Here is a 16,742-nt window from a genome sequence, read left to right as displayed (position 1 = left end):
ATCAATTTGTAGTCGTTTTCCATCTATTTTTTGTCACTTTGCATCTTTTTGTGGTGATTTTGCATCTATTTTTAGTTATTTTGCATCTATTTTTAGTAATTTTGCATCTTTTTGTGGTGTTTTGCATCTATTTTTTATTAATTTTGCATCTTTTTGTGCTGGTTTTGCATCAATTTGTAGTTGTTTTGCATCTATTTTTTGTCATTTTGCATCTATTTTTATTAATTTTGCATCTTTTTGTGGTGTTTTGCATCTATTTTTTATTAATTTTGCATCTTTTTGTGGTGTTTTTTCAATGTTTAGTCCCGCTATCACACAACGATCCCTCAGGTGAGTTTAATCTTTCGACACAAGCATCAATATACATATGATTACAAATTGATGCAAAACCAGCAGATAAAGAAGCAAAATGACTAAAAATAGATGATTTTGCATAGATTTTGTTATTTTGCATATTTTTGTGCTGGTTTTGCAATTTGTAGTCGTTTTGCATCATTTTTTTTTGTCATTTTGCATCTATTTTTGGTGGTTTTGCATCAATGTTTAGACAATTTGTTTTGTGTGGTGGTTTTGCATCAGTTTGTCGTTTTGCATCCATTTTTATAAATTTTGCATCTTTTTGTGGTGGTTTTGCAACAATTTCTAGTTGTTTTGTATCAGTTTTTATTAATTTGAAGGTGAGTTTAATATGTCAACATCAATATCAATAAGCATCAATATGTAGAGATATTTTCTGGGAAATTGCATGTTATGTTTGTAGTAGACATTGATTATTACGTTTGTGGGATTATTACATTAAAAGCTGCAGATTTTTATTACGTTTATGGCCGTTCCACTCCCTTTAGAAATCATCTGATTTTACTGCAGCAGGTAAAGAAGAATTTCACCTGATGGAAACAAGATCAAACCCAGCAGAAGTTACCAAAGAAACTTTTAATTTTATGTTGGTTTTGTCGCCCCCTGTGGACAAAAGAGTGCATTAAAAAAGTTTTAACATGCTTTTATTATGAAAAACGAGTGAATTCTCCTCATTGAACCTGACCGGAGAGATAAAGAACACCCAAGAAGAAGAAGAAGAAGAAGAAGAAGAAAAAGGTGAAGAAAAGGAGGAGGAGGATAAAGAGGAAGAGGAGGAAGAAGAGGAGGAGGTCAGGGCAGGGTGAGGAGCAGGAAGACAGTCAAGGTTAAATAAAATAAGAGAGACCACCCACACACACACACACACACACACACACACACACACACACTCTGTGGTCAGAGGTTCACCTGCAGTTCATGTTGACCAGAACAACGCCCAGAGGAGGAGGAGGAGAGGAGGAGGAGGAGGAGGAGGAGGAGAGGAGGAAGAGGAGGAGGAGGAGAGGAGGAGGAGGAGAGTAGGAGGAGGAGGAGGAGAGGAGGAAGAGGAGGAGGAGGAGAGGAGGAGGAGGAGGAGAGGAGGAAGAGGAGGAGGAAGAGGAGGAGGAGGAGGAGGAGGAGGAAGAGAAGGAGGAGGAGGAGAGGAGGAGGAGGAGAGTAGGAGGAGGAGGAGGAGGAGGAGGAAGAGGAGGAGGAGAGGAGTAATAGTTTAGAGTTGTGGGAGACAAATCGGTCAGAAAGAGTTTTAAGTCAAACTTCTGTCGACGCTGCAGGTTCACACACACACACACACACACACACACACACACACACACACCTGGAGACCCTCAGAGGGGCGGAGCCAACAGGCTGTGTGTGTGTGTGTGTGTGTGTGTGTGTGTGTGTGTGTGTGTGTGTGTGTGTACACTTTAATGCTGCGTCTCGACACAAAACCATGAAACGTCGTCAGAAACCAAAGGTAAAGAATTTAATTTAAAGCAACACTGTAAAAAATAACTGTAGAAAAACAAAAACCTACCATCAACTAACAGGAATTATTTTATAGGTAATTTATTTAAAAATACAGATACAAGTTACAGGAACTTTAATGTGACATAAAGAAACACAAAGACAGATGAGAAATGCAGCTTTATTGATAATATTGACAGAATATTGCTTTATGTAGATATGAAGTCATGTGTTGGATACATTCAGTCTGTTTCTCCCAGAATACATGAAAATATCATCATAACCAGCTTTTATAATAATAATAATAATAATAATAATAATAGAAGATAAAGTTTCTGTTTCCAGTTGTTGTTGTCTCAGAATTCACTTTTAGCAACAGAACGGTTGTCTGTTTTTATGCTTTTATTCATTTTTGCACATATAAAACAGCATTTTGGAGTTTTTTTGGACTTCTTTCAGCCTCTAAAGTAATATTTATATTCCTATCCAGAGTTTAGAAAAGAAACAAGCCACCAAGCAGCACGTCTGGAGCTTAATAATTATCACGTTATATATCATTTCATTAACCCGTTTAACGCTCCAGGTGTGAAAACATCAGCTTATGTCTTGGACTATTTCCTGGCCGGGTGCGGTTACTTCCTGGAGTCTCCCTCAGTGATTGATGAGCTTCAGAGCTGCTGCTCGCCACATTTTTCATTCATTTTTTCCACCTTTGGTCAGTCAAAGTGTTTCCAGTCTTTATGCTAAGCTACTGCTAGCTAACCTGCTGCTGACAGGAGTTCATATTTAGGAGAATAAAACTTTTATTTAACTCAATGAAATACAGCGAATCATTGTATTTCCCAAAGTGTTTTTTTTAAGAGTAATAAAATAAAGAAAATGGTGGAAAAAATTAAAATATGTTTCACTTTTGGCCACACCTCTTATCAGTGATGTCATAGCAGGGATTTTTTTTTTACCTTAAAAGTCCATTTTTTTAAAAAATGAAAACAAAAAAACGAATTTTACAAAATGAAAAAGGAGAGAAAATGAAATTTAAAAAGTAAAATAAAATAATGTAATGAAAAAAAATATTGTGACATGACCACACCCTTACCAATGATGTCATAGCAGGTATTTTGCCCTTTTTTTTTTAAATGAAATGAATTAAATTGGAAGAAAAAATTTGAGAAATACAAGAAAATAATGAAAAAAAAAGAAAGAAATTAAAATAAGTAAAATAAAATAGCCAATGAAAAAAAAATGTTTTGACATTACAGACTTGGGTGTTAAAATTCAGTTATTTTGGCCATGAAAGTTAATTTAATTTTTTTTTGTAAATTAAAAAAAAAAAAAAGATAAAGGACAGAAAATAATTATAATTAACTAGACGTGGCTGTTTAAATTCAATTATTTTGCCCTTAATAGTTTCTTTTAAAAAAAAGAAATAAATGAAAATAAGTAAAATAAAAAGCCAATTTCCAGGTGAATGTTTACTGAGACAACAACAAGCTTCATAAAAGACAACTGGAAGACAGAAAAAATAAATACAGCATTTTGGTTGTTAGTGATCTTTGTGTAGTCTGAATTCATGCTGAGGCACAAGTTAGTGTCACTGAGGCAGCAAAGCTAAAGGCTAAAGGCTAAAGGCACGGTGCATTCACTGACAGGAATAACATCAGGATTGTCAAAATAAAGGTTCCCCATTTTGAGGCTCATGGGTTTACATCAGCAGGACATTTAAAGCTCTTTTTCAAATATATATAACAATATTTTAAGATACTAACACAAGTCAAACACTTTTATAAAAACAGTCAGTCTCATCCAGACAAACAGCCGGACACTAAAGTCAATAAAATTATCTCTTCCACCTTCTAATAACAGATATCTGCTGTGTTCAGTCAGCTGGCTTTAAGTCATATAAGTGCAGCGTGCAAATGTCTAAAACCAAGCTGAAACATTTTCATTTCAAATCCTCTGAAGAAGAAGAAGAAACCTGCTTTTTTTTCGCCTTGAATCTGAAGACAAAATGTGGTAAGGTTCATTCTCCACTCACAAATTCAAGATAATTTCTGTTCATGTAAACAGTCAGAAGAAGCTCAGAACAAACAGGTCAAACTCCCTGAAAACAGCTAAATATGTAATAATACTGATACTGAAATCAAAGCAAACAATTCTCACAAATACTCTAATACTCTCAAATACTAAACAGATTTTAGTGTCTCACAACCAACCAGCTTTGGTGTATTTATCAGCCACAGGATCCGGTTGCATCATGTTCAGGTTTGGACAACAACAAAGTTATTTTTCCTTTTCATACAACCTCCAAATATGTTCTGAGTGATCAGATCTCAGTGTGTCTTTGGTGCCTTCCAATGGGATCATATGTCAAATACGAACATGAGAACGTTTTCAGTGGGACACAAGTACGACACGAACGCCGGTAAAACCATTAAACCATTCCCTGAAAACAGCTGAATACCTAAAGTACTAACACTAATAATACTGATACTGTAATTAAAGCAGAAAGTAACAGACAATTCCCATGAATTCTTCGTTTAAAACTGATTTTAGTGTCTCACAGCCAACCAGCTTTGGTGTATTTATCAGCCACAGGATCCGGCTGTTAAGGTTTGGACAACAACAAAGTTATTTTTTCCTTTTTATCAACCTCCAAATGTGTTCTGAATGATCAGATCTCAGTGTGTCTTTGGTGCCAATGGGATCGTACATCAAATACGATCAATGCGTTTCGTATCCTACAGAAAAACGTTGGCTGTTTTAAACTTGTTGGTAATTGTTATGAGGACCGACTTAAGTTTAGGCAATAAAACCGCTTGTTTAAGGTAAGAAAATGTATCAGAGTTTGGAGTGAAATCAACTGGACGATGTCACGTATGTGACCGAGAACATGAGAACGTTTTCAATGGGACGCAAGTACGATATGAACGCCGGTAAAACCATTAAACCATTCCCTGAAAACAGCTGAATACCTGCAAGAATTACTTTCAATTAAATTACAATCAAACGTGGAGCTGAATAGAGCCCAGAAGGTGAGCATACGTTTAGTTTAGTGTCATTAAATATCTTTAAAATGATAATGGAACACTTGATTCACCTCGTCTCAGCAGTCATGTGTTCACGTCTGACCTTTCTTAGTGTTAAAATGCACTTTAAAAACCAGCTTTTCTTCCTCAGAAGCCGTCAGTGATTTCATGAAGTATGTGTGAAGTAAGTTGGCGTCGAGGAGCAACAACGTGATCTAAACGTCTCAGAAGGTTTACGGGAACGAGGAGACAGAGAGTGGACACCTGATAGCGAGCCGGTTCCTGGTGTCTGGATAACAAACCGGGTCGTGGAGTCACGGTTTGGACCCGTCTAACGTGTTGTTAAGTGATTTTTAAAGGTTAATTGCTGTGATATATGCTGAGGTCAGCAGAGCTGGAGTTAAACCCTCGCTGACCCGCCAGCTCCGCCAACAAACAGCAGCTTCTGAGTCCCTGTGACTCGTGTTTACAGGTCCTGGTCGACTCGTAACGAGCTGGTGAGAACCCAGAGAGAACCAACCGGGACCAAGTCAACTTTTCCACTCTGGAGCGGCCCAAAGAAAACTAACCAACCTTTAGACTTCAGGAGGAACTTTAACTCTACGGAGCTGTTTAGTCCATGTCTGACTCCTTCCATCCTGCCTGTATTCACCACTTAAAACATGTTTAAATACCATGTTGGTATATTTTTTCACCTATATGACCTGATAATAATTGATGTTTTATTCTGACTTACTGGATCAACATTTAGAACCAAAAAGAAACAAAGAAAAACCAACATAAATGTGATCTTGTGATTGTGTGTGATCCTGTCATCAACTCTGGTTTTTATTCTAGTGGGACTCTATTTGATTTGGCTCTTGTGTGTTTAGCACAACAATTTTGGTCATTTTGTGTATTTTTTTAGTCATTTTGTGTCTTTTTTAGTCCTTTTGTGTCTTTTTGTGTCTTTTTTTATCATTTTGTGTCGTTTGTTAGAAATGTTTGTCTTTTGTTAGTAGTTTGTGTCTTTTTGTGTCTTTTTTTTTAGTCATTTTGTGTCTTTGTAAGTCATTTTGTTTCGTCTGGTCAATTTGTGTCTTTGTTGTGTCATTTTGTGTCTTTTTTAGTAATTTTGTGTCTTTTTTTAGTAATTTTGTGTCTCTTTTGTTGTCATTTTGTGTCTTTTTTAGTCCTTTAGTCCAACATAAATTGTGATTTTGAATCTTTTTTTTTTTTACTTTCAAAACACTATCATGCTCAATAAAGAATTTTAAATGTGTCAAATGTGACCAAAGGTGTCAAATCTACCATATAAGAGGGTTCCATCCAGTTCTATCATTTGATACTAAATCTATTTGAGCTTGTCTCCAGTTTTACTTGGTATATCATCATCAAACTGAAACTGGCCTCATGGAGTTTACAGCCAGAACTTTAGAGGTAAATTTACAGTAGGGCTCCACGCTGCTTTGTTTTCTAGTCTGATGGAGGCAACAAGTCTGGATTATTTGGAGCTGCCGGACACTCCACAGGGTTAAAGGAACCTCTGAGAGATTCAGGAGTCAATAAGAGAAGAAAAAAGTGGAATTCAATATAAAAGAGTTCATCAGTTAATGTTGTTTTGATTTGTTTTGTCTTCATCCCTGTTTGAATTCTGCTTCTGTCTGATTCCCGAGTCACACACACACACACACACACTACTATATATATGTAAACTTACAAACACTTATTTCAGGAAATCCAGTAGGATCTGTCTGGATTAGACCTCTCCTCTAACCTTTCCTGAGTGTGCGTGTGTGTGTGTGTGAGTGTCTGTGTGTGTGTGTGTGTGTGTGTCCTTATCTGCATCCATCTATCCTAAAACAAGCTCTGCACTAACAAGCTTTAAACCCCTGACTTAACCTGCTGAACTCTGAGAGAGCTGAAAGACTGGAGGAGGAGGAGGAGGAGAAAGAGGTGGAGGAGGAGGGGGAGGAAGGAGGAAGAAAAAAGACAAGAAAAGAGAAGACCAAATTTGAGGAGGTAGGAGGAGTAAAAAGAAAGATGGAGGTTAAAAATGTCGGTTTGTGTTAATTGTTGATGCAGCTTTAAATTTCCAAACACTGTTTTTAAACTTCTGAGAAAGAGAAAACACGTTTCAGATAATAAAGATATGAAGGTAACATTCCTTTTTAATGCATCTCTGATTTCTGATTGCCCCTGAAGGCAGCACGCTGTTAAAGACACCTCAAAGACACGAAGCCTGAATATTCAGAGCGGGAAACTAAAAGTTTTACGGTTCGAGTCTCCACGACCTGGCCTGACCCGACTCTGAAACAGCAGGCGGTAAGACAGCGACACCAACGTCTCTCGCTATGTTTCCGCCTGGTTTCTTTCTTTTTTCTCTCTTTTTTTTTGTGATCTGAACGTGGCGGCTGTTTGGTGACGAAGAAGCGTTTTATTCCCTTCTTCTCTGCAGGAGGGCAGCAGAGACGGAGACACACGCTGAGATCTGACAGACAGTGAAGGCACCACGGAAACACACACACACACACACACACACACACACACACTGAAACTCCTCGAGCTCGTTCTGTACAAAAAGGAGGAGGAGGAGGAGGATGAAGTTCAGCAGGATGATGATTGTTTCTAACATGAAAAATAATTATTTCAGCCTCGTTTTCACTTTGTTACAAACTCTAACATCGTTCTTCTTTTTCTTCGTCTCTCTTCGTCTTCATCACTCTGCAGCCTTGGCCGGACCGAACGGTCCAACCATCTTCATGGCAGCGTAGTTCTACAGGACGGAGAGAAAGAAAGATTATTTTACTTTAATTAACCTTTATTTACTTTCTTTTTTTCCCTTAACCCTCACTGTAAAAAATATTTGTAGAAATGACAGTAAAACTGTCAAATTACATCAGAAATAGGGCGTAAAATTAAAAATCGTATATCACCGTAGTAGACACTTTTAATTACTGTAAATCAAAGAATAGTACTTTGCTTCTTAATGCCAATAATATAATATATATTATACAAAAACATAATATAGAGGCCAATATTTACACGTTTCGACACATTCCACATGTTTTTATGTCTTATTTTTACTGTAACACCTTACAGTTTAGTAGGCATCATTATAATTTGGTACATTTAGTTCACTTCAATTGGTAAATGGACCTGCACTTATATGAAGGTTTTCTAGTGGCTTTGCGACCACTCAAAGCTCTTCACACTACAGACTGACTCACACATTCATACTGGTGGCAGAAGCTACCCTTAATGGTGCCACCTGCCACCAGCAGGAATTCATGTAGCTGCCATGGTCGGGGATCGAACCACCAATCCTCCGATCACTGGAGGAACGCTCTACCAACTGAGCCACAGCCGCCCCAGCACCAACAGCTCCTCCGACTCACCGGGAAGGAGTAGAGGAAGACTCCGAGGAAGAGGAGGATGAAGAAGAGGATGATGAAGAGGATGATGAACCACTTGAAGCGCCTCCACAGGATGAACTTCAGGGTCTTAAAGGGGGACGAGAACCACAGGAAGGAGGTCTCTGGACGGCTGGAGGAGACAGTTACACACCAGAGAGGGTTAAAGGGTGACTGTGTGTGTGTGTGTGTGTGTGTGTGTGTCTGTATGTTTGTGTGTGTGTGTGTGTGTGTGTGAGACTGACTGGGGCTCCTCCAGATGAGGGTTCATGTTGGGTTCGTCTCTTCCTGCTCCTGCTGGTCTCTCCTCGTGCTCCGACTCCGTCACGATCTCCAGAGACATCTCCACCTTCCCCTGGAACACAGAAAACCTAATGATGTAGAGGAGTCACAGGGCTCTATGTATAGGCGACATAGATGGTCCCCTAAATATTAACAAAATAAAGAAACAGATAAACAATTACATTTTGTCACTTGCGGTGCTGAGTCACGTGACGTGTGGTCATTGCCTTGTCCCCCTTTACACGGTCAGACCAGCCCCCCCTTTAGACGGTCAGATCGGCCCTCCTTTAGACGGTCAGATCGCCCCCCTTTAGACGGTCAGATCGCCCCCCTCCCTTTAGACGGTCAGATCGCCCCCCCTTTAGACGGTCAGATCTGCCCCTCCTTTAGACGGTCAGATCGGCCCCCCTTTAGACGGTCAGACCGCGCCCCTTTAGACGGTCAGATCGGCCCCCCTTTAGACGGTCAGATCGACCCCCTGTAGACGGTCAGATTGCCCCCCTTTAGACGGTCAGATCGACCCCCTGTAGACGGTCAGATTGCCCCCCTTTAGATGGTCAGATCGCCCCCCCTTTAGACGGTCAGACCGCCCCCCTTTAGACAGTCAGATTGGCCCCCTTTAGACGGTCAAATCGCCCCCCCTTTAGACGGTCAAATCGCCCCCCCTTTAGACGGTCAGATCGGCCCCCCTTTAGACGGTCAGATCGGCCCCCTTTAGACGGTCAGATCGGCCCCCCTTTACACGGTCAGATCGCCCCCCTTTAGACGGTCAAATCGCCCCCCCTTTAGACGGTCAAATCACCCCCCCTTTAGACGGTCAGATCGGCCCCCCTTTAGACGGTCAGATTGGCCCCCTTTAGACGGTCAGACCGCCCCCCTTTAGACGGTCAGATCGGCCCCCTTTAGACGGTCAGATCGCCCCCCTTTACAAGTCAGATCGCCCCCCTTTACAAGTTAGATCGCCCCCTTTAGACGGTCAGATCGCCCCCCCTTTAATCTTTTTGGATCGCAGGCGACGCGGTTAACCCTTTATCGGGTGAAGAACTATATTTGGTAACTTCAGTGGACATCTAACTGGGTCCCCATGTCTCTCTGTTTGGTCGTAGAACCACATGGATTTATTCCAGCTAATCAGCAAAGATCAGGCTACGTCACAGACAGTGACACCATGACATCTGAGAATATTTCGAGAAAAACGTTGCAAATTTACTAGATTAAAGTGGCAAATCTACAAGAAAAAAAAAGTCACAGATTTAAGAGATTTAAAGTGGCAAATCTACAAGAAAAAAAAGTTGCAGATTTAAGAGATTTAAAGTGGCAAATCTACAAGGAAAAAAAAGTCGCAGATTTAAGAGATTTATAGTGGCAAATCTGCAAGAAAAAAAGTTGCACACTACAAGATAAAAAGTCGCAGATTAAGAGATTTAAAGTGGCAAATCTACAAGAAAAAAAGGAAAAATAAAAAATGCCCCTCATAGTGTGTGTGTCTGTGTGTGTGTCCTCACAGCGATGATCCTGTCCCCGTTCTGTTCACAGCTACATGGCCACCATCCTTTAACCGTCTTCTGTTCGAACAGAGACACCAGTTTGTCTGTGGGCTGCTCCAGCAGCTGCAGCGTACATTTCTCTGGAGTCTTAGCAGGACGCAGCATGTGGTTCAGGTCCATCACCAGGTGACCTGCAGGGACATTCATAATAATTCATTGTGTATTCACACAGAAAAAGTCTGAAGGTGTTTCCACTATAGTCCAATTCCCAGAATGAGGCGGGTCTCGTTCGTCGAAACGCCTCTAATCTGAATTAGAGCCACCCCTAAGGGCCGTTTGACCGGCCCACTTTATTTTTGGACATTTCTACCATTAAAACCAGGAAAGCGGATACGTGGTTTTGTAGTATTTGTAGTATTTTCTACCTATTTTTGGAACATTTTGTGTGTTTTTTGTAATTATTTTTGGTGTGCTTTTTGTGTTCAAAATGTTGATCCAGTAAGTCAAAATTAAATAATAATAATCAGGTCATATAGGTGAGGTTGTGCTGAAAACAAAGATACCAAAGATCTTTAAGTGGTTTATAGAAAAACCGACAAAATCGGCCCAAACTCCAAAGGGTTAATTACGGCCCAGGAACCAGATAAAGTGTTCCCTGTTAGATTAGGAGGCTCTGGGGATGTGACGGAGTCTGACTGATGGATGTTTTGATATTCAGCCTTGAGAAGCTTCTGGGAAACCCCGAGCTGTTATGAAACCAGCCAGTCAGCAGTTTGTCTTAATGACTAATCACAGTGAAGCCTCGTTAGTGATCTGGGCTGACGGTCAGGATGAGGACACTCTCTGGACGTCCACCGTGTGTTTTTCCACGGCGCTCTGACAGTTTGACGGCAGGAAATCGAGCCTCAGAGCAAGAAAAGATTAAGATCCAGCGGTCAGAGCTGACGAGGCGAAGAGAGGCGAGGCGGGAACGGGAGCGACCACACAGCCTCAGAACAACCAGGAGGGTAAAAGAGAGAAAAGAGAGAGAGATCTGAGTCTCCCGCTCCATCATCCTCCCTCCTCTGGCAGAGCGACAGAAGGTAGAAGGAGGCGGGCTGGCCGAAAAAAGTTTGATCCACATATTGAAGTATTGTCATGTTTCCAGCCTCTCCTGTCCTCTCCTCTCTGTTCTGTGTGAACAGATTTTCAGTGAATATTTGTCACATGAACAACAAAATTTCCAAAAAAGACACATGTCAAATTACCATAAAAAGACATAAAATTAACAAAAAAGACACAAAATTGCTAAAAAAAAAAAAAAAAAGACACAAAAAAAAAAAAATTAACAAGAAAGGCACAAAATTACTAAAAAGAGATGAAAAATTACCAAAAATTACCAAAACAAGACACAAAATTACCAAAAAAAGACATAAAATTAACAAGAAAGACATAAAATTACTAAAACGAGATGTAAAATTACCGATAAAAGATGTAAAATTACAAAAAAAGCTGCAAATATTGTCCATATTGAGCTATTGTCATGTTTCCAGCCTCTCCTGTCCTCTCCTCTCTGCTCTGTGTAAACAGCCTCTCCTGTCCTCTCCTCTCTGCTCTGTGTAAACAGCCTCTCCTGTCCTCTCCTCTCTGCTCTGTGTAAACAGCCTCTCCTGTCCTCTCCCCTCTGCTCTGTGTAAACAGCCTCTCCTGTCCTCTCCTCTCTGCTCTGTGTAAACAGCCTCTCCTGTCCTCTCCTCTCTGCTCTGTGTAAACAGCCTCTCCTGTCCTCTCCCCTCTGCTCTGTGTAAACAGCCTCTCCTGAAGGTTTCTTGTATAAACGGACCTTTCCTCTGGTTAAAGTTGCCGACTCAGTGGAAAGGTCGGATCGTTAATTCTAAAGATAAATGTTATCTCAGCAGTTTGTCGTCTTCACGTGAAGCTCCAGAGACGGTTTAAGGGCTGAAACTGGACCACAGAGAGAGGAAAACCACCTGAGTCAGACTGAATGGATCTGGTGTCTTTGGACTCGAGGAAAGACTCGGACTGTGTTTCTGACTCTAACCAGCTCTAATCTGGAGTTATGATTATCTCTGCTTTGTTAAAAGGTCTAAATATGAAGAAACAACGTTTATAAATGACAAGACACACACACACACACACACACACACACTCTCACTGTGTGTGTGTGTGTGTGTGTTCTTGTACTGTACATAGTGAGGACCGGAACACGTTTTTAACCAACAGAGTGAGGACATTTTTGCAAAGTGAGGACATTTCGGCCGGTCCTCACTTCTTTAAAGGCTCTATTTAGATTCCAGACTTTGTTTTAAGGGTTAAAGGTCACATGTATTGTGTGGTTACAAAACTAACTAAAATTATAGTGAAAATGTCCTTCGTTTTTCCTCTTTGTCAACTTTTTTCATACATAATGAAGATGGATCAGACAAAGGAAATAAAGGCAAAATTTACTGTGACCTCTTTTAATCTCCCACCCAACAAATACCCCATTACAAAAAACTAAAGCTAATAAATACTAAACTAAAACTAGCAAACTCACTCTAAAAACCCATTAAAACTAACTGAATTTGAACACAAAAATTAAAAAATTAAACTAAAACTAATGAAAAATCCAAAACTATTATAACTTTGCAAGGGAATTCACTGTTACAATGAGGGTCCTCACAAAGATAGAAGTACAAGAATATGTGTGTGTGTGTGTGTGTGTGTGTGTGTGTTACCAAGGTAATCGTCGAAGGAGAACTTGTCGTTGTCCCAGATCTGGATGGTGAGTTTAGGAGCCAGTTTAGTTTCAGATTTATCCAAACTCCAGAAATGTTCCTGCAACACACACAAGAAGAGACACGTCAACAACAACAACAACAACAACAACAACAACAACAACTTCTGTCCTTCTGTCATATGTCACCACATATTAAAGTCACTTCTGGCTCCTAAAAACAAACTAAAAAGCCAAACTGGAAACTAGAAGTCCAATTATTTTATACAACCTGCTGACGCCCAAATCACAGCACTTTGTTTTATATTTTTTATTTATTTTTTTATCTGTTTTGCCAGTTTTTTCCTGTTTTAATGATGGTGACGGAGAGAACGGAGGCGTGATTTGACTCCAAGGACAGGCGGTTTTTCCAGCTTTAACCTTTAAATAAAATGAGCTTTAACCAAAGTTTTGACCCTTGACCTTAAAAAACTGGGAAATATTTTAGATGGAGAAAATAAATCATAAATCTCATGAAATGTTTTGTCCAATCTGGATATTAATGAGACTTAAAATGTGTCTGTAGTCCAACCAGGAGGTTAAACGTCTTATATTAGTTACTTATTTGTTCCTTTTTGCAACATTTTCCTACGTTTTTTTCTTTTCATCTTCTTTTATTGTTTGTGGCCACTGTAAAAGTTATTTTACGTCAATTTACTGTCTTATTTTTCAGGGTTTTCTTGTTATTTTCTACATTAAGTGAAAATGGCATACAAAAAAAACATAATTTCAAAGAAAGTTAGTTATTCTCCGGATATAAATATTACATTACAGACATTAACCTCAATATTTTATCATAAAAATATAAAATGAAATACAAAATAATTTATTTTTCTTCCAGTGTCAATTTAAATTTAATGTAAAAAAGAAAAAAAACAGTGAAAATAAAGTTATAACACTTATTGTCATTTTAATTTTAACAAATAATAGTGCAAATGTCATTAAACCGTATACTATTATATATAGTATATATACTTATGCTTATATATATATTTATACTTTTAACAAATATAAACCCTTAAATAAAGGTTAAAATCTCTAAATTAATATAATTGAACATTCTAAATTATTTTTTAACAGTATTTTTCAATGTTTTTATGGTTTTGAATGTTAAATAACAGTGAAATCTATGTAAAAAAATTAAGGCAACTTTGTTTTCTTACAGAAAATTTAATGTAAAATAATGTTTTTAATGTAAAAACTGGCAGCAAAAGTTGCCAAACATTTACCAAATATTTATTAATGTTAAAAACTTCAGTTATTCTACATGTAGATTTTAAATTCAGATATTTGCTGTTGATTATCCATATTTTTTTAAAAACATTATCTGTAAAAAAAAATAACTTACATTTTATTTTTTAAGGTAAAAAAAAACTGTAAAAAGAAATTGCTGAAAAAATGGTAAAAAGTTGACATAAAAACTTCAGTTATTCCACAGATAATGTTCATAACTTATAATTTAATGTGAACACATGCTTATTTTATTTGGTGCAGTCAGTGCATTTTATTTATTTGTATTTTATTCTATTTTATCATATTGTATTTTAGTGTTTTATTGTCTACTTATCTTTTTTAGTGTGCTTTTATTGTGTTATCTATTTATTGTGTTTGCTATAAACGTGATATATAAATAAAGTGGATTGGATTTATTTTAAAAACAGATATTTGCTGTACAATATATATTTTTAAAAGTAATTATCTGTAAAGCAACTCACAGTTGTTTACTGTTATTTGAAACTGTTTTTACCATTTTAAAACTTCTTTTCTTTTCTTTTTTACAGTGTGTAATTATTTTAGTAAAGTTGAAATAAAAGTGGAACGATGAGACGCTTCAGACACTTCTCACTACAGCACCACTTCCACTGCAGTGTGTGTGTGTGTGTGTGTGTGTCTGTGTGTGTGTGTGTGTGTGTGCGTTCCAGCTATTATCACCTCTGGTAAATATTCACACTAACCTGACAGACATTATCTGATCCTGTCTCACCTTCCTGCTAATGGATTCACTTTCCATTCACTCACACCTCCTCTTTATCTGTCTGTCTGTGTGTGTGTGTGTGTGTCTGTGTGTGTGTGTGTGTCTGTGTGTGTCTGCGTATTTGTGTGTCTGTGTGTGTGTGTGTGTGTGTCTGTGTGTGTCTGTCTCTGTGTGTGTGTGTGTGTGTGTGTGTGTGTATGTGTGTGTGTGTGTTTGTGTTTGTGTGTGTGTGTGTGCGCGTGTGTGTGTCTGTGTGTCTGCGTGTGTGTGTCTGTGTGTGTCTGTGTCTGTGTGTGTGTGTGTGTGTGTGTGTGTGTGTGTGTGTGTGTGTGTGTGTGTGTGTGTATGTGTGGGTGTGTTTGTGTTTGTGTGTGTGTGTGTCTGTGTGTGCGCGTGTGTGTGTCTGTGTGTGTGTGTGTCTGCGTGTGTGTGTCTGTGTGTGTGTGTGTGTGTGTGTGTGTGTGTGTGTGTGTGTGTGTGTCTGTGTGTGTGTGTGTGTGTGTGTGTGTGTGTGTGTGTGTCTGTGTGTGTGTTTGTGTGTGTGTTTGTGTCACTTTGGTTTTTGCATGTTGATGGATGAAATAAAAATCTAAAAAGTCTTTTCACACCTGAGATGAATCTCTCCCGTGTGATTTTGCAGTAAATGTCAATATGAGTGTGTAAAGTTTCCTAAAGAGACTTTTCCACTCTGAGCTGCTGAGTTCCTCTCTGAGGATCCAGTTTAGAGAATAACCAGGACAGACAGATGATGATGATGATGATGATGATGGATTCACAGCAAAGAGGAGAGAAACTGTCCTCTCAGACCTGGTCGGTCCTGGTTCTGATCCCTGATCACAGCTCTTCAGGCTGCTGGACTGCTAGAATAATCATTTAAATCATGGTTTCCAATGCTCGCTCTCTTTCCTCTAGACCAGCTGTTCTCAACCTTTTTGAGTCTCGACTAGGGATGGGTACCAAATTCGGTACTTTTATAGATACCGACCGAATTCCTTCGGTACTACCGAGTACAGATTCATGTAAAATCAAACGGTACCATGTTTCGGTACCTAAACGGCGTTAACTTTAAACTGATCACTCTGTCTGGACTCGTCTGGTCCTGTCTGCTCACCGTGGCCACTAGCTGCTGCCCTCTTCCACCCCGGCGCAGAGACGAACAGCCGGCTCTCGGCCTGCTAGCCGCCAGCTGCTATCTCTCCAATGTCTCTACCCGGGCTTGGCCTTCGTCTGCCTCCAGATCGGACCTTCCTTACTCCGTTTGCTCTCTCCATTCTTCTGTAGATCAGTCATTAACAGCTAGCAGCTAGCTGCTGCATCTCTGGTCCTCCGCTAATACTCCGCTCTTCAACTCAGGAATATTACCTGCCACTTTACTCCAAACTGCCTCGCTGACATTAAATCCCTCGGACTCCTGCGTCATCCTCGATATGTGCACAGAGCAGCCCGACTCAACTTTGTTTATTCCATCATGCTATGGCCACAATAAATCACACAACAACAAAATCACACGTGCACTTGCAACCTTTTTTTTTTTTTCTCCTCCGTGCTTTGCCACCTGAGAGCTCCTCTGCATTCTTTGATAACACTGCAACCTTCATGTTACAAAATGCACGTTCACTCAACAATAAAGCACTGCTGATCCTGGATTTTATATTGTTTTGATATATTTTTTAAAGTTTATATTTTGAGAAATAAATATGTTGAATTGAAAAAATTAGATTACCACATAAACAAACGCAAAAGTACCGAAAATTGGTACCGTTGAGTACCGGTACCAATTCCCAGGTACCGGGTACCGGGTACCGCTACCGTATCGGTTTAAATGTGAAAGGTACCCATCCCTAGTCTCGACCCCCAATCTAATCTCAGATCAGACAAACTCAGTTGATACGACAAATTTTGGACAAATAATGAAGCAGATAACAACTAAAACATCTCTCTGTCTGTGCATTTATATATCTATATTTTTTTACTTTTAATCTGAGTCCTTTGCGTGTGTGTAACAGTCAGCTTCAAGCC

The 16,742-nt window shown here is 39.2% G+C and overlaps 1 protein-coding gene across 6 annotated transcripts in view; it reads right to left on the bottom strand.

Moving 5' to 3' along the window:
- Window positions 1-1,971: 1,971 nt before the first annotated feature.
- The window catches only part of dysf (dysferlin, limb girdle muscular dystrophy 2B (autosomal recessive)), a 199,595-nt gene continuing 184,824 nt past the window's right edge, over window positions 1,972-16,742 (bottom strand). For all 6 annotated transcript variants that reach the window (XM_059354840.1, XM_059354835.1, XM_059354839.1 and 3 more), the window contains 5 exons: window positions 12,711-12,810; window positions 10,012-10,184; window positions 8,470-8,579; window positions 8,210-8,357; window positions 1,972-7,587 (listed from right to left, as the gene is read on the bottom strand). In XM_059354840.1, coding sequence (XP_059210823.1) covers window positions 7,531-7,587; window positions 8,210-8,357; window positions 8,470-8,579; window positions 10,012-10,184; window positions 12,711-12,810 — 588 coding nt within the window. In that variant the 3' untranslated portion in view covers window positions 1,972-7,530. The remainder of the gene's footprint in view (window positions 7,588-8,209; window positions 8,358-8,469; window positions 8,580-10,011; window positions 10,185-12,710; window positions 12,811-16,742) is intronic.

This window comes from Centropristis striata, chromosome 17 (genome assembly GCF_030273125.1).
Source record: "Centropristis striata isolate RG_2023a ecotype Rhode Island chromosome 17, C.striata_1.0, whole genome shotgun sequence".
Taxonomy (NCBI): Eukaryota; Metazoa; Chordata; class Actinopteri; order Perciformes; family Serranidae; genus Centropristis; species Centropristis striata.
This window is presented reverse-complemented; position numbering and strand designations above follow the sequence as displayed.